General features: G+C 36.6%; 1 protein-coding gene across 2 annotated transcripts in view; it reads left to right on the top strand.

Moving 5' to 3' along the window:
- Nucleotides 1-22,743, top strand: part of SLX4IP (SLX4 interacting protein) — an 81,014-nt gene that overhangs the window by 45,697 nt on the left and 12,574 nt on the right. The window contains exons 6-8 of one of the 2 annotated variants that reach the window (XM_075496908.1): nt 4,152-4,208; nt 16,080-16,157; nt 18,908-18,996. In XM_075496908.1, the coding sequence (XP_075353023.1) occupies nt 4,152-4,208; nt 16,080-16,157; nt 18,908-18,996 (224 nt within the window). The remainder of the gene's footprint in view (nt 1-4,151; nt 4,209-16,079; nt 16,158-18,907; nt 18,997-22,743) is intronic. The other variant, XM_075496909.1, reaches the window with a different exon arrangement.

Genomic DNA, 22,743 nt, shown 5'->3' with positions numbered 1-22,743 from the left:
GGTTTTGAGTGAACAAATACCATTTTCTTACAGTGAAAGCAGAGGGAAATTACAGAGGGTGGGATCAGAATTTCTGAGATTTGTTGAGGTTTTTCTGTGTTTTCTTTTACCGAGTGATATTTTTTATTATTTATTTTTTAAAGTTTCCTGCCTCAGTAAAAAGTAGGTTTTCAAAAACAATGATTTTGTAAGATAAAACTGCCAGACATAATAATTGTTTTTAAATATGCAGACAGATGCAACACTAATTTGAGGGTGTTTGTGAGATTTTAGGGTCTTATATTTTCTTTTATATCATGAACTTTTCAGTAAAAATACTGGTATGCTGTCCCAGGGTTGTGAACTGATCTTCTGCTTGACTCTTCCCCTTATTTCCTGAAAATGAAAAACTTAAGGGTATACATTTGAGGAGGTCATCAGTAATATCTGTGACAGTTTTAGATTAAAGAATATTTACTTTGGATGAGGCAGAATTACTGTTCCATCAGTTTTCTGCAGTTAATCTCACTGTCATTAATTAACACTAAACAAATACAGGAAGAAAACAGTCTGTGATAACGAACATTCATGTTGAACTTAATTTCCAAATCTCTCTCTTTCCTCTTCTCTCAGCCTGCTTTGCTCAGGGCTGTAATTTGTAAGAAAGGAGTGCTTTGTTCAAGTCCAAGAATCAAGTTTATTCAAGTTACATTCAAGTCTGTTCTTACCTGAGAAGGAAATAACAGAATAGGTGGGTGTTCACTGGAGCAACTGGGACCTACCTCTAAGGGACTGACCCTTTTAGGTGAGCCACAAGTCTAATCGTCCTTAGCAGTTATCATCACTCAAACGTGGCTCCAAACCCTCTTGTGTTTTGCCTTCCTCTCTAGGATCACGGGTTCTGTTTGTAGAGTACAAAGATATGTTTTTGTGTTTTTTCACAAACAGATGAAGTGCAAGATAGCTGGCCAATGTTTGGCTTACAGTGTTTTGTAGTATACAAAGAAATGTGCAAGCTTGGTATGTGGCCGACTACATACACACACTGTAGGTGCTGCTGGTGAAATGTTTAAGCTTGCAGCTATTGTTGCATTTGGAGGTTATTAAAAGTTTTTGAGCTCTTCAAACTGAATGTGGTTTCTTTTGCTCAAAGTTATGCAAGTCTGTGTCTAGGGTTTCACTGCTGTAAAACCCCCGCTATTATAAGGAAGAGTGTATCTATAGAAGGAACATTAAGATGCTTATTAGCTGGTTATTTACTACTTCAGGTATCTCAGGTCAGCATTCCACCTATACTTGAACTCGCATCTTTTCAGGTCAATTTTAATTAATTTGCTTTCCACGTTGCAGATGTATTCCAAATTTATTAGAATCAGAATTATTGGGCCAGTATTAGTAAGATTTTAGACTACCTTTAATATCAAAACATGTTGTATTAGGATTTTTCTTCAGAAATAGAAGCCAAGCTACCTTATTCTGATGACCAGATCTCATCCTGCTGTCTAGATCTGTTAAGCAGAGAATACTGTTGTTAAGCAGGCTACCATAACTGTTTTGAAGAGAAAATTTTCACCTATCACAATTTCTTTTTAGTATTAATGTTATATTATGTTTAATATTAATATTATTCAATACCACCTTTCAGTTTTGTGGCACATTATATAAATATCCATGCATGTTACTTGTTAATTTACATTTCTTTTTCATTTAAGTTACACCCACACAGCAGAGTGTGGTGGGTCGCATACCATCTCATTAGGAAATCTGTGGGTGTTACACCCAGGAGAAGAAAGAAAGAAAGAATGGAAAAATGAGAGAAAGTAGCCAAGACAAGCAAGTTCTTCCTATTCTTCCTTCTGTCTGAACAATTTCCCCACCCCTCCCAAATGACCAGTATGAACAATTTGCCAAAGTAAGCTTTAATTTAGCCTTTGGACATAGGCTTTGGTATAAACTCTCTGTTTCCTGTGTTTAATTAATGTCCAGATATGTTTGATTTTGGTTGGATTTTGGGTTGTTTTATTTTTTAAGAGAAAATTAATATAGGGTAGACTTTCAAAGATTTAATTTTGCCTGCATCCAATTTTCATGGCCAAAATCATGCAAGAAGGGCATCGATCAGATATGGTTCACTTGCATTATTTGAAGTTCAATGAATGTAAGCCATCCAATAACAAAACCCATGTATTAATTAATTTCTCTCATTCATTAAAAAAACCCCACTATTTCACTTTACAAATGTATAACCTTTAAAGTTAGAACCTACGTTTTTATATGTATGCGCCATATGTTTCCAATTTGCACCACTTGTGCTACTCTTACCACATACTTGTTTTTAGTGATGATGTCAAGCAGCTTAGTGTGTCATAATGCTCACCTACTGTAGACTGAAACAAGCTAAAAGCAGAGCCTGTTTTTTTCATGTTCCACAGAAGGTGGCTGGTTTTGATTAAGAGCAATGAGAATTACATAACAAGAGGCTATAAAGAGGACTGAGTAGAGATATTAAATACAGGAGAATGAGAAAGGGAGCACTGTGGCAAATTAAGGAAGAAGGCAAAGTTTACATGGGCACAGAGGAAACAAAGAGGAGGATGCAGAAAGAAAATATGGCTGGTAGAAATGTCAATGTTAGAAGTGGAAGGAAGGAAGAAGGTTATCTTGTAAACTGACTTTCTTCCCCCTCTTGAGGGAGGGGGACAAGTTAACTACGTTTATCCTACAAGTAATTGTCAGATCTTTTCTCATTCCTTCCCTAGCATTCTTGTTGTTTTTCTTGGCTTGAAGGTGGAACATTTTTGCTCTGATTTCAGATCTTTTTATTGTACAGTCTCTTCTACAGTGAAAATAATTAGAGAGCATGCTGTCACATGGCACAGTGAGCTCTCAGCTTGATTTTATCTGCTTTCTCCAGGATTGTGTATTTTTTTTTTTATATTTTTAACCTAGTTTTCTAAGGAAATGGGGCTTACTGTGATCATGTTTTCTCTGTGTGTTTCTGTTTGTCCGTCCATCTTTTTTCCTCAGTCGCTTTTTGCAAACGTGAGTGAACTTTATTAACAGGCAAAAGTCTCAGACATTAAATTTTCAGACATTAACTTCTGATAAGCTTACTAAAATGAGAAACTGGAAGAGGTACAAGCGCTATTATGAGTTCTTCAGCCTTACAGAGTTCTGGAGTCAAAGTTCACGTCATCTTTAATATAAAAAAATGCATAAGATGCAGTTTCATAAGAAAATACATTTCTGTTCTGTTGCTTATGAAACTATTTGTCTGGCTTCTGTAAGCACACAAAAAATGTACAATAAATCACGATAGTAAATATTCTGAACTGTTTTGGCCTTGCATTTCAATTTGAACATTATGATGTTTTTAAGGAAAACAGCCTTTTCAGACTGCCCTCATTTGCTTTAGGAGTGTTCACTATTACTGTAGAACGTGAAATGTGCAAGATGTTCGTAGGGTATGTTCCACGTTACAATCCTGTAGCAGCAAAACTGATTTATTCCCACCCTCCCAGCTGTTAACTCTTACTCGTCTGCTGTGAAACAGTGTTTTGTTTGATTTTAACTAGAATAATTTCAGCTATCTTGCTTGAACAGCAATTCCACAAAAATTTGATGGGTGCAACTGGAGGGAAAGTAAGCTATAGCAGATAAGCTACCACAGGGGACTGAGGGGGACAGAAGTCTTTTAAATTAACTTTGATGTTTGCAGTTGCACATTGTAATTTCTGTCTCTCAAAAGAATTATATTGCAGCATCTTTACAACAGACTCATTTATGATTTGTGGCAAAGTCCCGCAGATCTTTGTGAACTTTGAACTTACATTCATCTGTCTGTGAAAACAGAGCCTCAGAGCTCCCTGAAGTATGCAGTAACTTATGCAATAACTTACGAAAAATGTTTTGATTAGTATCTTGTACTTAATATTTCCTGTATTTGCTTTAGATCACTTTTTTCCATTTTTTACAGCCAGCTAATGGGGACTAAAGGCAACTTTTTTCACCAAAACATTTTTTTCCTAGAAGATCAAGGGTATATATGTCAACTTTTTTTTTTTTGTTCTTTTCTCAGGGTAGAGGATATTTGACAAGAACAAAAAGCACCATACTCATGCACTGTTTGGGTATTTTCTTTTTAGTGATTTTTTTTTTTTTCCTTACCTTAGATTATAATACAATAGAATTGGGAAAAACTCCAAGAAGGGCAACAAAGATGGCCCAAGGTGAGGAAATGCAATACAAGGAACATACAAAATACAGGGAACAGTTAAGTGTGCTAGGAGTCTTCAGCCTGGAAAATATATGAATTAAGGAGAACGCAAGAGAGATCTAGAAAATTATTTCTTCTCTTCGTATCTTCCAATTTGAGAACAAGAGGGCATCAAATGAAGGTATTGGAAGCACCACGGCGGTTAGCAGAACTGTGGAACTCTTTGCCAAAGAATAATAGGTATGATAAAAGCTTACACTGAGTCCACAGAACTGGACAAGAACATGGGAGAGTAAGCGAGGGAGGGCACAGAATTCACAGAAATCTCCTTTGGTTCAATACAGGCCTGAGCTGAGAGTGCTTGGAGTCTGGGAGAATATTGGGGAAGTAACCACATGCACTTTGCTCTTGTGTTTAGTCTCCCCTTGTAGCCATTTATAGCAACTTTTATGTGCAAGGCATTTAGCTATATCAACCTTTGATCTTACCCAGTATGGCCTTTCTTATCATTGTACTTTTCTGGAAAAAGCCTGCACTATAAACTGAAAACTCATTAATACGTCAGAGAAAGTTGGTGTGTTTCAAAGATTGTCAGAGAAAGTTCTGCACTTTCTAGATTGAAGGATCTACCTTTGTCTTCCTGTTATTACACTGATATTTGCAGAGACTTTAGCAATTGCTGTCCCTCTCTTCCATGGGACATTTGCAGCTGCAGCACCAGGTGGGTTGAAAGTGTTCTCCTTATTTTACTTCTTCCCTAGTTGCAGCTCCCATGTGCAGCTATTTATGGTCTTGGATAGGAAATGAAATAATGTATTTATTTTAAAGATACCCTTAATAAATTGGTTTATATAGTTAGTATTGTATTGAAAAGAAATATCTTTAATAAGATATTAATAATATTAATAAGATTAATAATAAACAGGAGAGTTCAATTTGGTGTATTTTTGTGAAAAGAAAAAATTTGGTATGGTTTTGAAAACAGCCTTGACCTCTAACCTTTAATTCCTATCTGCCTTAATTCATTCTGTTTCTTTCTCTTGCTTCCATCTTGTTTCCATCTTTTGTTTGTCTCTTGTTTCCATATGATTTTTTTCATTTTATGAAAAGAAAAAGATATTATGAAAACTACTCTTAAGTATGTGTGTGTGCAAAAAAAAATGTGTGTTTGCATGCAGCAATGTTGACAGCTGCTATCTTGTATACCTATATAAGCTATAAAGGTCTTTCTATAGCATCCAAGTAGATCTGCATAGTAATTTTGCTGTTAGTACTGCAGTTTATGCAAAGGCACATATATTTATGCAAATTTAAAGTTTATCTTTGGCGTTTTCATTATATAGTTAGGCAAAAAGTCAGCATCCATTAATCATGCGTATTTACAAAGTGGAATTATGTCTCCTCTTTCAGTTTATCATATCTGGCTAGAAGTTAATAGGCAATTAATCTCTATCAGTTAAAAATGAAGTTTAGGATAGTAGTTTGATGTGGATGTTGCAAGTTAGGCAAGCTGAACCCCACCTTTAATTTCTGATTTGATATTCACTTGAGAATATCAAAGTGACTCTCATCTAGGCCAGGGGACATACAGCATCTACCTTCTGAAAGAGCCGTTAGCATCTGTTTGTCCCAGGTGGGGGTTCAGCATTTTTGGAATCCACACAGAGTGATTTTGAAAATCTGTCCCTAAGCTCTTGCCATGTCTTATTTGACTGCCTGATTCTTTTTTATGTCTTTAGGTACTCTTTCTTGTGTGCTCCGTATACTTTTTTTTAAAGCTTCTGTAGTCGCTTGGTAGCAGGAATACAGAGGATAGGATATCAGTGTTACAGCTTCTTTGGACCTGTTTAAGCACTAGGCACGGTTGGAAGAGGTAGCAGATAGGTTTGGGGGTTTCTTTGAGTGCTCAGTTTCAGTTGAAATTTTCTGAAGAGTAAGTTTAACTTTAAATTATCTTCTCCCATCCTTTGTGAACATGGCAAATAGGATTTCTGCTAGAAGCATTTTATAGATTCTGTGGTCTGCATTTAATGGATGCTCAAATTCCTTGCGTTGAAATGTCTAAAATACCAGGGAAGAAATTATTTGGTCAGTATGATAGACCTGACTTTCCTTAGCTGTCTGACCTTTACAAATATGTGTGTGGGATAGCTCAAAGACTGTGCTGCCTGGAATATGCTACAGATAAAGTACAGGAGTCATCCTCTCCAAGTGAGGGCAGTTTAACATAATATGCATGTTCTCCTGAAGTAAAGCATTTGTAAATAATGTCTGAATCTGGTCATACCTTTTGTGTTTGGCTAAATAGTGTAATATGTACGCGCCTTTAGGATTTCATTTTTTCAGCTTGGGTACATATGATTGCATATATCACTTGCTAACATACATAGTGGGTTGCGTTGTTTAGATGCATACCAGGTCTACCTCTTGTGCGTCACAAAAACCACATACGCTGCATTCCTGTTGTGCTTGTTGTCCATGTGCAGATAATGCTGTGCTGTGTGCAGCTGTGGTGGCTGTGTGTTTGGGACTTCGGGGGGAAAAAAAAACCCTCTGAAAATCTCTGTATGTTACAGGGGCAGAGATTCTATTTTTTTAGACCTTAACTAGTCTTGTTGGGCAGTGATAGCAGCCGTGAGATTGTTGGTATGTTTTAGCAGGCACGTCAGCGTTTATATCAGAACCATTGTCAGCATCTTAGGTTTGAGGGTTTTACGTATAACTGCATGGGAGGGGGAAAATAGCTGGATTTAGTAAAAAAAGAAAACCCAAACCAAACCTTACTATGAAAATACAGATAGTGAAAGTGGATGAAAAGGGAAATACGATTTCTAAGGGGAAAAGAAAGTCTGTATTTATTTTTAAAAAATTAACTAGGTTTGATAGCTTCTTTTGCCTTTTTTTTTAGTTAGTTCAACTGTATATTCAATGAGATGGTAAAAAAAAAAAGATTTGATTTTTATTTTGAGATTAAATGTCAGGTTCCTTTTAAAAAAAAGTACTCTTTATTAAATGTTTCTAAAGAGAGCAATATTGTTTTGGTTACAGTGTAAGCAAGAAAGAATAGGGATTTGAAATAAAACCTAAAATAAATATGATTTCCCTAGAAATGTTTAGAGGAATTTACTTAATTGCAACCAGAAGTTTGACCTGGAAGTGTAACGTTTTGACCTTTTAGCTGTCTGGTTTCCTAAATGTGTTGTTTTGCTCTCTTTAAACTGTGAGAAAATCTGTTTTACACATCTTTAACCCTTCCGTTCCCTAAAAGTCTCAATATAAAAGTCCCCAAACTATCACCAGCAGTCCAAGAAAAACAAAACATGTCATTACATCTTAAGAAAAAAAAAATCATTATACGTATGTGTTGAACATTGAAGTCCTTTCTATTTTCATTATAACTAGAAGTAATTGTGGGTGCAATTTCATGGCTAAATATGAATAGGAATTTCTTTTGTTCCTAAGTTTCATTATCATATGACAAAGGTAGAGAGAAAATACAGCTTTGTAAATGGCAAATGTTTTTGTGGGTATGTTTATATTTGGAAAATTTTTATAAGCCTTTACAGAAATCTGTCCAGATAGAAAGCCAATTCCTGAAAAAAGTTACGCATACTTTCTTCACGTAAGTAGTTCAGTGAGAGCAGTTATGTGCATTTGATTCACCCTTGAAGGTACTAGATGTGTTGCGTTTATTACACACTGAATATTTCTATTGACTACGAAGGCACAAGTGGCAGACCATAAACAAAACTATGCCAGCAAAGCTTTGCAGGGCCTGGGCCTCAATTTATTAAAAAAGTGTAGAAGTAAATAAAAATTTAGTAGTGCAGCAAATAATAAAGACTTTTACTTGAAAAGAGGAGGAAAAAAAGTGCAGCACAATCTTGAATATGTGTTGTGGGCATAGTAACAGAACTTGATGTATTCCATCGACTTCAAACGGATAGGAGAGATTCTAATGCAGAGCTAATTACATTTATTCAGAGAGAGACATTCTACCCGTGAAATATTCACTATACAAATCCATGGAAAACAAAGTTGTTTAAATGACAAAGCTTGCTTTAGAGAGGATAGAAGGTGACAGTCTTGTATTTGTTTACAGAATATCTTACTCTTTTCATTAAGATATTTAGGTTTTTTTGTGTGTTGTGCACACGTGGGTCATAGGATACGGGCAATGCCTGTCTGTTCTTTTCTTTTGTCTTCCCATGGCACAAGACAGGCTCATGGTTTTTGGTCTTTTGTATAAAAGACCTTAAATTTGGTATTTAATATTGAGAAAGAGGATGTTCTGTGTACTACTTTTTGCACTCAGCATCTGTTACACTGATGTCAGAAACTGCAAGATACTGAGCTGCGTAATTCAGGTGGTCCCTTATAACACTGCGTTCTTGAGTAAGCTAAAATGAGCAGTCTGTTACAAACCACTTTGCAGTCACTCTCCAGCTCTTTGCACTACAACCAGCACCTGCTTCACTGCTAGAGCTGAGTGGCACTGATCAAATGATCACAATCATGAGTTGTTCTTGGTCTTTTTGGTGGTATCGTCTTTGCATCAGAGCTTGTGAGAGCAGAAAGAGATTGAGACTTATTTGGAAGTAGAGCCTTTCAGCAGCTGACTTAATTATGGTCTATTTGCCAGCACTTAAAAAGAGAAAATATAGAAGGCTCTATTGTGGTGACTTTCTACCTATTTGCTACGCTCCAGAATTTCCTTTTATTCTGAGTTGTTATAAACCTAACAAGAGTCTGTTGTGTGAAAAGACAAAAACCCATGAACCTCTGGCACAACTTGCTTTATTCAGACAACAGCGTGAAACAGATGCTGGTTCAAGTCCACACATGTCTCTTAGAACTCTCTTTTGAAGTGTCTCTAGAAGATAGAGTAGCAGAAAAAAGGAGTCATGACCATCAACATCTACCTCTTAACTCCACTGGGCGATCCTAACAGGAGTCCTCAAAAAAGAAAGACAAGAACATTTATTGCTGCCATATATCAGGATCAACTTTGAAGAAACTACCTTTTCACGTTCATGCCAGCTTTTTAAAGTTCTGCTGAAGATACCTGCTACTAGCCTCTCTCATTCTCTCCCATCATGTCTCCAGTGGCAGACTGTTGGGCTTTTTTCACCAGACCCATAGGTTTTGTAGCCACGTGATGCAATATATTTCTGACATTTTTAGTGACCCTTGCCTAGAGACCTTGTTATTGGTGGAAGATGAAAGTCTTGTCAGCTGTGGGAGCTATAGGGTTAAAACCCATTCCTCTCGGGGAAGAAGTTTTGCAGAAGTTATTTCCTATTGCCAGGGAAAAAAATAGAGCCTGGAGACCCATGAAGGGTTTGATTGACTTGATTTGGAAGTCTTTCAGCATCATAGTATTGGCACCCACCATTATGTTGTTCTAATGAACAATAAGGGGAACAGTAAGTCATGTCTGTTAAATTCTGGAAGGCTCATTTCTACATTTTGGTTGAGTTTTTGTGCTAGAAGAGACTTTGCCTTGTAGAGATTCTTGACATTTAAAATAGAAAATCCTCCCTTTCGAGTATTTCATGGCATAAAAAAATTTCATGAAGTTCATGGATATCCTCATGGGAAAAACCACAGAGACAGTTAGGCTGAAAGGACATATTTTTTGAAAGAGGTATGTGCTTTAAAGGTGACTGTATGCATTCCCTAGTGCCCTGGAAGTCAACCCTGTCACCATCACATTGTCTGTGTTTCATTTTAGCTAGAATCTACCTTACTTTTATCACTGTGAGGAATTCAGTGATGTAAGTGACATTGCTCTATTTGGATACAGCTGTGGCTGGCCAGTTTGGAGGACATGCTCAGCTTGATGTGCAAATGTGGCATCAGACAGTTTTAAACTAAGCTGCTCCTTCATGGTGATACAGCCACTTCGAAGAGACTTTAGATTCTCCTTGGCTGCTGACTTGTCAGACAGCATTTACCACAGGGTTTGTTTTCCAATTCTCTGTGCCTTTTGGCTGGTAGCGACAGATGCCTTTTTCAGCCTTTCTCTCAGTTGTTGGGCTCGTTCCAGTGGTTAAAGAAGTCCAGGCACTTTGTGGCTTCTTCTGGAATACAGTTTACATGCTCAAAAGAGTGAGGATTCATAAATAGCTTTCAGTTCATGTGTTAAAGCCCATCACATGCAATTAATAATATGGTCACTGAGTCTGAGAACAACAAAAGGGTGAAATCAAATCTTGTCTCCTATTAGAAAACAGTTGTCTGTGATAATGGTACACTGACCATCACATACATTGGTCTGCATTTATCTGCTTGAATGCACTAGCAGGTGGTGCTAGCTATTATTGCTTATACATTATGAATGGGTACTGAGAGACTGTATCTTAAGAGCTGTTTTCCAGGACTGGATCAGCCTGCCTCTCCATCTCAAGTATTAGTGAGGGGAAGACGGTCTTTTTCCTTCAGAGCTGGTGTGTTCTCAGGACCTCCATCAGGTGCATTTCTCATCTTGCGGCCAGATGGTCTCACACATGCTTTTCTTCTCAGTTCTTTCCTCCAGAATACCCGTGGCAAGCAGGCTAAGAAATGCCTTATCCTGGATCTAGTTTGGCCAGTATAGTTCTGATTTCGGAGTGAATTCCACACCTCTTCTGTTAAGAGGAGAGCCCTACAACCCTGCTCTTTGGATTTCATAAAATGGCTCAGTCCAGTTTCACTGTTAACGGCTCATATTCTGAAGTTTTTAGACAGTGTGCCGTGTCCAGCTCTCAATGTTCTGATAGCAGAGAGGATTCTGCTAGGCATATCTCATCCTGTCTTGATCAGATTCATTTAAAGGCCTTTCTTCCAGTCAGGGACCCTGTTCCCTGGTAGGAACTAAACCTTGTACCCACATCCTTGATGGGACAGATCTCACCTATTTGTGTTGACAACTGGCCTGTGTTCAGAAGATTTAGCAGATAGAAGAATAGCACTAATACTAATAAAACTGTGAAAGAGTAAGGAGAAAAAAAAGATCAGTAATCTGTTTTTGTCTATACTTGGTTTAAGCTGACTGTAAGGCACTCTGGAAAAAGACAGAGGCAAATTACATCACTGAATTTATTTGCAGGTGTAAGAGTTTGCAAGATCAGACCCTGCAGCAATACTCACTCACTCACTCAATACTGCACCCAAGTATTTTTTTATTATTATTATTATTTAGTCCATACTTTATATATATAAATTTAATGGCCTGAATTTTTTTTCCTAGGTATTAAACATTTTGTTAAAAGTTTATGGGCTTTATTTTATGTTGATGAGTACACATTTTCCTGTGTACTTGCTTGTGATTATCACTTGAAATAATGAAAATTTTAAAAAATAATTTAAAAAGTCTTTGAACTGAAGGCAGAATGGATGGAAAGAATAGGTGCCATCCTGAGCTGTTTAAGTTGTTCTGAAACCCACTATTTGGTGTATATAAATTTGCACTAGGTGAAGATGCTGTTGTCATTAAGTAGGAAGTTGATTTTTTTTTTTTCCATATTTGTGTGTCTGAGATCATATAGAAATTCTGTACCCATTCTGAACACCAGAAAAGGCTCAGGAAGTCTCGGCAGCTTTTTGTATCTGCTGTCTTACGTCTGCTGTCCCAGATCTATCCTAGACTTGGATTTAAGCTTACATGCCAACGTTTGGTTTTGAATCTCTTCTAAATTAGAAATGGCAACCTACTCTGGAGCACATGCTATCCACAGGAACATTTGTTTTGGGGAAGGAAAGCTGCATGATTAACAGTAGGTTTAGAATAAAATGTTCCTTTTTTGTTTTGTTTACAAATGATCAGGAATTTGGATTTGGTGGTGAATAATTTTAAGTGGAGAAATATGACTGCTAAAAAGCAGTGTAATAATATGTCTGTAGAGCACTTTGAAGATGAAAAGCTCTATATACTGTAAACATTATTACTAGTATAGCTTAATCTATGTGGAATAATTAATCTAGCATAAGCATAATGTAGATTTTTTTTTTTCAATGTACAATATAGTGTTTCAGAAGGTCTAATGCACCTATGTATTTACTTTCACATTGTAACATAAGAAATTCATCCTCTTATTTTTTTTAATGTCTGTGTGTTGCAATGATTTACTTTGTTGTTACTTTCCAAACGTAGAGGCAGTCCTAATCCAGAACAACCTGTCAGAAATGTGAAACATCTAGGCTGGGAGGAAAAATAGGTGTTCTTTTAAAGATGTGTAAAAATACTGTGCGATGAGAAATAGGTGCCTGTCAGATATGGAAATGTTTGGGGGGCAGCTGGCCTTCCTAGGCTTGTACTGTGGCTTTGGAGAAGACTTGAGTGAATTTAGTAACAACGCCATGCAGGTGCTGGATTGCGCTGGGAAGTGAACACCTGCCAGGCTGCTCCAGATAACTCAGCAGCTCAGAGGCATTTTCCCAGGCTCACAGATGAATGGTCCGTAATAGCCGTGGGAGAGGGCTTCCCACTGCTCCACGCTGTACCACAGCCTCTTCTTGGCAGCCTTCTGGAAGCGCAAGTCAGCTTGGCTGTGACTCCTTTGGAAAACAAGTGTTGCTGGATAGTCTTACAGTAAAGAGTCGGTGTCTGATACTTCCTCTCCGTGTCGTGGGACTATGAAATATAACAAGCAGGGCAAATTACCATTCCCTTAAAAGGCAGCACTCACTGGTGCGTATTTCAGCTGAAACTGAACTGTGGCTTTTCTAGAACCACTTTTATTCAGTCACATTTTGGGTTCCAGGATCTTTTTATTTTGTTGGGTTTGGGGTTTTTTGTTTGGTTTTGTGTTTGTTTTTTTTTTCTTGTTTGTTTTTGGAACATGGATCTGATGATTTAGGTGCACAGTTTTGAAGTCAGAAAAACAAAACTCCAAATCACTAACAAGAGTTTTATTTCTGCTTCTGTGTTGGTAATCTACAAATAGAGCTTTGTCTGTGTTGCATGATGAAGAGGAAACTGAAGATTGGGCCAATGGGGTTTGCTGAGCCTAAGATCTGTGAACTTTCTCTTTACGTTACTGGCTGCAAAACAGTGTATGTAGCTGGAGGTTAAAACTTGTATGGTGTGCTTAAAAGGAGTTAGTGATGGATCATTTGGTACATATCAGTTGGTCCCTCCTTCCAGATATCATGAACAGCAGCTTTTGGTCCTTGCTGAGTATACACTGGCCGTCTTCCCTGGAGCATAATCCACAGCTTGCCCAAAGCCAACATTAGTATATACTAGTATATAAACAGCATTGATGGTGGACAAGTCTGGAATTGAGAACAGACTTAGACTCATGCTGAGTAACTGTGTAGAAAGTTTAAAAAGTTGCAAGTTGCATGAGCTTGTTGGATAAGAAGGTTTTCTTGTGGGGCTTATTTTTTAGTTTCTTATTTCATGAAGCAGAATGGTTACTTGGATAATATATTTCTCTTGAAGGAAGCAGAAAGAGGATATCACAGTTTTTATAGTTCTGCAGTAACTCTGGCAACTTTAAAACTAGGCAACTTTTGCAAACTCCAGCTGACTATGGATTAGATCAGACGTCACATACAAGAGAGTTTCAAAACATTTGATGGGCGTAGCTGTGTGATACTTTCAAAATATAGGAATCTTGAAGGTAATGCATCTTAAAGTTTTCTCACAGTTAGCAATAAGTAACAGCAAATCATCTGTTCAGGCTTTTTCAGCAAAGTCAAGTAGTAAATACTCGTGGAAACTAAAATTATTTTCTAGTGTTAGTCCCTCTGGGCTGAGCTTATTAGCTCAGGTGCAACTCCCTAGGAAGGCTTTATAAGACTTTCAGACTTGAGCTGACACTGCAAAAATAGCGTAGAGGTGTCTTGATCTCTTACGTAATTATTTATTTTGTTAGATTTGAGGTAGGTGTTCTCTTCCAGACAACAGTAGCTAACTGAATCAAGGGTCTTTTAAGAGAAATTTGAAACTTTGTTCAGGCCATTAGTCAATCAAATATGATTAAACACTTAACCTCTCAGAGAATACCAGGACAGCAAGAAAAACAGCTATACATAAAGAGATATACATATCACTGATTCATAAAAGAATTTCAGGAATGAAGTATTGTGCTTTTCCCTGTGAAAAGGAAAAGATTCACACTTTTTCATTTTAAGTTCCTCTCAAGAAAAATACATTTTGAATATCCCAGACAAATGGAGGTGGAAAGACTCTTAATATTTACTCTCTGCTTGAAGATTGGTTTGCAGAGTTGTACTTTAGGAATGTTACTTTTTCAGCATTACGGAGGTCACGGTGGAAGATGCTATTATCACGCTAATAACTTATTTACATATAGTGCAAATTCTTTGATTTGGCTAACCGTACTAACAACGTTAAAGAATTGTGGATGCCAAAGTGGAAATAGCTAAAAGTAATTTTCTTTAATTGTGCTCATAAATATACACTTAATAAAGCTGGTGGATTACATCCAAATTTTTCTCTAGCGCTCATCATTTTTAAGGGATGGTTCAACTTGTCACATCTTGACTTGATGTCTAAAGGGAAGTCAAATTTTAGATGTCTTCCTGAGGGGAAGGAAAAAAGATGGTTGATAAATTTCAAAGGGATTGATTGTGATCAATAACTATAGTTCTTAATGAGAGGTGATGCTGAACAGCACTTGATGGTGAGCTGCAGGAGGTCTTACAAGTAGGAGAGTTGTAGACTGTGCAGGAGAGGACATGAATTTTGGGGCTTATTCTTAGAAATAAGGCATGCCTTGGCACTTGCTCAGTGGAGATTGAGACTGGAACAAAGAAGCTTTCCTTACATCTTTTTAAATGGTTAGATTAGAAGAACAGCAGTAGCACTTAATTTTCTAACTTTTCTGTGGTAATTGCACCGAGAGTATCTGACTGTCTTGGAAGCAGCAATAATTTAAGTCTTGCAAAACCCATCAGACTTAGGGGAAATACCACTAACCCTCTTTTACACATTCATTTTAGGGAGGTGTACAGAGAGACTATGGAGGAGGAGTCACAGATGCTAACTTCTTTCAATTTCACTGGGAGTTAGGTTGCGAAATACCTTTATGAATCAAGTCCTAACTGATTTACTCAGGGTCATTTGGGAATTTAAGTAGAATAAGAGTAAAAGCTGATTTCCTTTGCTGTAGTCTAATAGCCTCTTCACTGTAATAGAATGCTTTCTGTCCTTTTCTTATGCTCCTGGTATGCAAGGATTTCTGACATTCTCAGGGATAGAAACTGAAGAAGCCTCTGTGTATGTTACAGGTATCTGCTGGGCCAGCCAGGCTAGCTCTGTCTACTTGTAGATACCGGGGAGTTTAAATGTATGCATTTCTCATTTAATTCAGTGGAATTGTAGATAATTAAGGCCTTTCATATTTGTTTGGGTGGTGCTTTTTTTTTTTTTTAATATATAGCTAGCATTTTTCCTGTCAGCTTTGAGTATGTCACCTTTCTCTAGAAGGCAGTTAAGTAAATGGTCATCTGTAGTGTTCTTGCATGAAAACATTGTAGTGAATAGGACTGTAGCGTATATGTAGAAAATATGCATGAAAACATCATAGTGAATAGGACTGTAGCCTATTGGAGTAGTGACCGTGATACTAGGCTATTAAGTGGATGACATCTCTGATCAATTAATTGATTTACATTTATTTCTGTGGTTGGATACCAGAACTTGGTGGTTAGTAATTTTAGATTTTTCCTCTGTTTCAGATAATAATTTATTGAGACTTCAGTATAAGCAGTTTCTTTTTAAAAATATTCCTTTAAAGTTACATTTTCTTTTGTATTCTTGAGCTGCTGCTGCTGCTTTCTCTCAATCGTATCTGCGCAGATGTGCAACACTGAGACCAGAATGCCCAAGATATCCTTACGCTTATTATTATCCCTTTGTTTTATGTTGCAGCCAACAGTTTTCACATTACTGCCTACTTTATGAAGAGATGGGTTAATCTCCGTTGTGCTGTAGGGAAACGTTATCGTGGTAAGAAATCAGTTTCTTATAGTGTTACTTAGAATTTTGCATTTCTGGGAGAAAAAAAGGGAACATAAACTAATACTTCATCAGATTTTGGTCTACCTAATCAACATTTCTTTCAGAGCTTGGTTTTGTTGTTTGTTTTCTTTTTTCCCCCCAGAGGATGTTTCCTAAAAAAAAAAAAGAGAAGTGTTTCTTAACATATGATAGATATTTTTTTTTTTAACTTAATTTTAAATTTGTGTATGCCTTGCCCCAGGGTAATCAGCTAAGCCACACCAAATTCTGTAAGTATGATGAGACTCAGCATTTTACTGAGTCTCAGCAGGGTGAATCAACCAGAGGTTGCAGTATGAATCACTTCATTATTGCTTGAGTGTCTTGTGACATCAACTGTACAGTACAAGTGTATGCAAGAAAAGGCTTTCATTCACCTCAGTGCTATAAAATCTTTACATAGGTGATGTCATTGGACCAGACCTTTTTTTCATGTTTTCTCAAGCCAAGATGCTCTGTAAGGAAGTGATATCAATCCTGTCCCGCCAACAGCAGTAAAAAGGAGCTATAATGATCACTGCCCTCTGTGTTGAGCTTTTCGTATTAAGAAAAGTAGAGTAAATCAATTAGATGCCCTTAAAAATATTGAATATTTGAATGGATATTTTTAAAGAATTTCTTACTTTTATAGGAATTCATTATATTTGTAAATGTTTAAATCTCTCTTCAAATGCCAACTAGTTGTTTTCTAAGTCCATACTGACTGAAGAGATTGGAGTGTTGATTTTAAATATTTCATCAAGGTCCTCCCAGCCTCCTGGCAGAATAGTTCAAATAGAATAGCAGAGGTCTGCATTGGTATCTCAACATTGGTTTCTGTGTATTAAATTTGAACTTTTTTTAAGCACCAATGAATACCTAAAGATCTTTTCATTTTGTTAGCCAGCAAGTGGGATTGTTACAAAATGTAACAATAAAATTGTCTAACTGGAATGAACTTGCCCTACTAGTGCTGCCAAAAAGAGAGGCTCTGAAGCTGCAGTCCAAACCTTGCTTCCACATGAAGTTCCTAACAAGAAAGGAACTTCATTTTGCTGGGTTTCGCTCCCAATAAATAGCAAAATAAGCACATATCCTAAAGAAATAAATAATTTGGCACCAATGTTTCCTTTCTGTAAGATACACCTAGTACTTCACAAACAAAAACCATGTCTTGAGCCTAATAGAAGACGACTCTTGCATACTTTAATCGGTGATGCTCACTCAATATCTAAAGTAAACTTACCTAAGAGGCTATTTATTGGAACCTCGCATAACAACTTCAGTCCTTGCAACAGTTGTCCAGCTTTTCTTTTGTAGCCCATTTGGAAGATGTCCATAGACTGGTCACTGAAAGCCATTGTACTAGACCTTTGTGGGTGGCTTTTCAGGTCTTGAGGATACAAGCAGAGAAAGAATAGTCTGGACATAAGGCACAGCATGAATACTTCCTTGGACACAGTTTTGCTAACAGAGTTGAGCTTTCTGAAAGGATTATGAAAGGTTCATATTAAATATCAAGTTATAGTAGCTTAACAAGCTATTGTGCCAATACAGATACATCTGAGGTCTCTGTGTATGGTTTTTCAACCAATGGCAAATGCAAGGTAATCTGTTTCAATATCCCCATCTTTCATTGTAATGACTCTAGAAAAGTCACTGCTGGTGCACACTCAGAGGGGTTTGTCAAATACTAATGGAGATATGCTATCGGTGAAGAAGCAGTACCTTGTAGAGAGGCAGTAACCCATATAGATGACCTGATTGTCACTGGCAAATTGTGCACATCATGCCTATACTCAACTTGTGAGGAGATATTCTACAAAATAAATCTATGAGGTCAACCTCATGTTTTTGTCTGCATGCCTTGTCTCTTTCTTGTCCCAGAAAATAGGGTGTTATGGCTTGTTTTTGGAAATGTAACAAACTTCAAAAATTAGTAACTCTTTTTTTGTAAGACCAAACCAAAACAAAAATCAACAACAAAAAAATCTGAGCTGAAAATATGAAGATAGTAATCTGGACATAATCTGATATGTAAAATAACAAAATATCCAGCTATGCTCTTTTCATAGCATTGCTAGGTACTGAATAAAGCTTTGTCTGGTCTATTCTAATCTGAGAACCCTTCGATTTTTAATCCTTGGTAAAAAGAAACTTTGTTGTGTTCATAACAAACCATGTGATCTTGAGTAAAATATATAATTCGGTAGTAGTTAACCAATTTGTTTAATGACTTCAAAAATCACTGTAGTAAAGAGTTTTAAACACTTAGCCTTATGCTGAGTTTTTTGCCAAGTCCTGATTGAATATGTTGTGCTGTATTACAAACATAATTTACAGTTTTTGTGATGAAAAGACTCATCACCAGAATAGCACAAGAGAAATCATTGTTAAGTGGTTTGTCTGTTGGTTCTGTCTGGTATATTTGTCCAGGGGTGCAGGTGGACTAATTTGCAGCCATGGCTGTCCTCTTGGGAACTAAACTTCCTCTGACTTATTGATTTTTTTGAATGGTTTAAAAAAGCAAAACAAAAGGAGGGATGGGATGTTGAAGAGAGTAGGTAAGAAGATAACGGAGTGCATGAAGTGAGTTGGTGTGCAATTTAAAAAATAAATTCTTTTCTTTACTAAAATAACATGTATATATGTTGTCATTATGTGTGGTTTTGAATATGGTTATAATTTTTGTAATCTTCTTTTCAATTATTTTTGTATAGAGCTACGTGTGTTTCCAGACAGATTTATAGTTTGTGTCAGTAAACTTGAATCTAATCCAAGTGCTTGGACATGTGAAAATGGTGTATTGGTATGTACAAAACCGTTCTATAAATTTTCTGGTTTATTTTCTAGTGGTAAGATGAATGTTTATATATAGATGTAGTTATTCACGTATTTGTGACTGGTCATCCTGGCATCAGAAAGTCACATTAACGGTTGGGCCAAAGTATTCAAAAGGACATCCTGAAGTGAGTCTGAAGCAGACAAAAATGGGAGTTTTTGGAAGCTCGGCATTTCCTGAGCCATATAAGGCTCAGAGAAAAAGACCATGTATTTAGAAAGCTAGGTATGATTTTAGCACCTTGATTTAAGGATCTTTTTTCCTTTATATTTTGTCCTTGTAACATTTTACTTTCCAGAATTATAATGGGACAGTTTTTAATGTCCATGGCTTCCTTGTATGTTTTCTTAGCACTTGTTCTGCAAAACAACTCAAATGGATCAGTGCTAGCCCTGCTGGGAAAAAAAAAAATCCCCAAACATTTATGGAGAAAAAGGCACTGGTGTGTAGTTAAATACCATAAACAATTCTGCTTAAATATTTCATCCTGCAGACTTTATCAGGGTCAAAGGCTTATGAATTTTATGCTGCAGTTAACTGCTGATTGTCTCAGGAGAGCTCACATTGACCTAGCTGGCCTGCTGTATGGCAGGCAGTCTCTTCTGTGCTCACAGTAAGAGTCAGAATTACATACTGAGGTCTATTTATCTTTCAGTAGTTTATCTTAGATGTATTAAAGTATATTTGACCCTTAGAAAAAAAAGTTTTTCTTCTACTCATTCAACTTAGTATTTTTTTAATATCAAGCAGGGTGTTTTTATTTATTATACTAAATGCAGATTTTATTGTCTTAATTCCTAGATTGGTAAGTGTCCTTAAATGTCAAAGGATCAAGCAAATGCTTTTCTTTCTCTCAGAAAAAAAAAATCTAACTGCTTTAGAAGTACTTTGCTATTTTGAAAATTATTACTTTCTCGGTATTGTCTTGAAACTTACTTAGATGCTTTAAGTAGAAAATCCTGTCTGCATTTTGAATGAGAAATAATTATCTTTTTTTTTTTCTTGGTTAAGTATGTCTTAGGAGATATCCAGTTCTCCCATTTGGTATTTTTAATCTTTCCATAAAATAAAAGATGAGAAGTTTTCTTTAGTTTCTTTCACATGATTCTGTCTAGTAAGGAGAAGGCAAATGAAAAACATAATGTTATGGACTTTCACTTGACTATTTCAAAATTTGATCTTGATCTATGGAAACTCCTTGTTGTTTAAAAAGGGAGTTTAAACACTTTTATGTTTAGAAGACTAAATAAATAAATCTGTTAGTGGGATCATAACCTAATCAATAATAAAGTCTTGGGAGTTTCTTTACTTAAAGATGCAATATGTGTGCATAGCACTGGCTGGAACAGTCAGTGTAGTATGTTGGTAGGAGAGAGTAAGATATCCCTAAGCCATCTTCCCTGATTTGAACTAACAAGATGTGAACAGACCCTCAGCAAATGTTTTGGAGTATCTTTTTAATTCTTACCACTCTAACTTCAAGGGTCCACTCCAGGCTGTTTTGTCGATCCAGAATTTCTCTAGCACGTTAGTACCAAATTTGTCATATACTCCAGTTCAGTCCTTTGCCAAACCGGGGGAGTGTTTGATTGCCACTGGGAGGTAATTTCAAGTTTTTGGCACTCCAGAAGTAAAGGCTAACGATCTGCACTTTGTGTGTGTGCTTTTCTCTATGCAAGTTAGCGGTGAATATGCTTGAACTCTAAAGCAGACTACAAATGACCACCCAGAAGACCTTTCCGTTGATATACTCCAGTGTATTCTGTCATGTGCTAAAAATGAGGCATATGTTTTGTTTTCCTCTGTATGTTGTTTGGGTTTGAATAATTTCATAATGTTGCATGCAAGTTCTGTTAAACACTTAATCAGCTCACACCCTTGGTTTTGAGGGCCTATCTATGTTTTATAAAAGTAGTTGACTATACATTATTGGAGACTTTGTCACTTTTCAGTGTTGCTGAATGTCACTGCGATTGACTTAGTCAAGACTTAACAATCTTGTTTTGTTTTGTTTTTTTTAACTGCTTTTATGTTGGTTTATGGTTTGGGTCAAGCTTTCATTCCTGAGCTCTGACAAGACAAGTCAGGCTCAATGCCCTGCTTTCCCATTACTTGGACCCAGTTTTATGTCAGCCTGATGCACATTTCTTTCACTGCAACTGTCTCTTTCTTCAACTGTCTTCAGCACCTTATTCTTTGCCTTTTCACTGCCTTTTAGGCTATTCTCTGTATCTCTGAAATAGACTGTGCTTAAACTAAGAGTTTCAAGGGATGTAGCCAGATCTGAAATGAAATTCTTATGTCCTGCATCTTAGGAAAGATCATAATTAGATTGCTTTTGAGATATTCACAAGCACAAACCTTAGCGTCAATTGCTGAGAGAAGCAAATTGAAGCCTTCTGTGATGCATCTTGTAAGACCAAGGAAAAGGTGGATTAGGCAGTCTCTGTCAAATTAGCTTTAAGCATAAACTAATAAAAGATTTGAGAGCACTTCTAAGGAGTAGAGCTGAAATAAAATAGAAGAAAATCTATTGAGATGTAATTTTCTATTTTCTAGAATCTATTTAGAAACGGGTGTTTCTGTGGTCATACCTAAAAACCAAGCTGCTGGCAGTAATAGTCATTTTGGAAGAAGGGAAATCACTATTAAAGAAACAATACAGCAAGTTATTGAAAATACATAAGCAAATTGGAAGGCTCAAGGAAAAGATGGAAGAATAGCCTGACTGATTAATGCTAAGTTTAAACATAAACCCATTGTTTCCTGTTTTGCCAAACTGTGTTTGTAATCTTGAATAGTTTTATCTTGAAAGAGAAGACAGTTTTGGGAACATGGCAAAGGAGGAAACCCAGGGAAATATATAAGAGCTCTGGAGAGATTAGTCATCTTTGTCAATGACGACATTTTCTTGATGATTATTATGTAGAGAGCTAAAATGGAAAATTGGAAATAGGTTATCTGAAGAAACAGTGGAAATGGAAATGGGTGGAAGGCTTATTGGAGGCTTGTGAGCATTTGAAAATGTGCTAACAATGAAGTATTCATTGATAACCACATCAGCTTTATACCAGAATCTGAGAGGAAGCAGTTGTAGGGAAAGCATGCAGGAGGTTGAGCTAATGATGATATTAAAGTGGAAATTTGAAATTACCGTTCATGTGAAATCAGAAAAGAAAGTGGGGAGTAGGAGATCCTGTCTTGATTAAAAAGGGTTTCCACTGAGCCTTGTTAAGTTACAGAGAATATTATACAAAACTAAAGATTCTTTTCCAAACAGAATATTACTCTTAAGAAAATCAACCAAACAAAAAACCCCACACAGGTACACAAGGAGAAGAAAAGTGCTAAAGATATGCCCAGTGCTTTTTAAATCCCCAACAGAGAATTAAAAGCAAACTATTTCATCATCTTCATACATGTCTGATGTTATAAATTTTGTCATTGTAACATACTTCAGGTACATTAGAGAACTCTCTTTCTTAAAAGTTGTAAGATCATAAATGACATGATTTGCTTGGATTTTGATTATGGTGGGAAGAGGCTTCTGGTTCTTTCATGAAAACACGTACACTTAGCTGTAAATAACAGGAGACATTTAACATTAGAGTATATGCTGCTGGAATAGTGTGTCTATTGGAAGGTAGAATGAAAACTTTTTTCAGATAGCAGCAATTTGTAAAGATTAGTAGAAGACTGTGGAATTTCGTTATC

The sequence above is a fragment of the Mycteria americana genome, chromosome 3, assembly GCF_035582795.1.
Source record: "Mycteria americana isolate JAX WOST 10 ecotype Jacksonville Zoo and Gardens chromosome 3, USCA_MyAme_1.0, whole genome shotgun sequence".
In the NCBI taxonomy this organism is placed as follows: Eukaryota; Metazoa; Chordata; class Aves; order Ciconiiformes; family Ciconiidae; genus Mycteria; species Mycteria americana.
The sequence above is the reverse complement of the archived record's forward strand: the minus strand, read 5'-3'. Positions and strand labels throughout refer to the sequence as shown.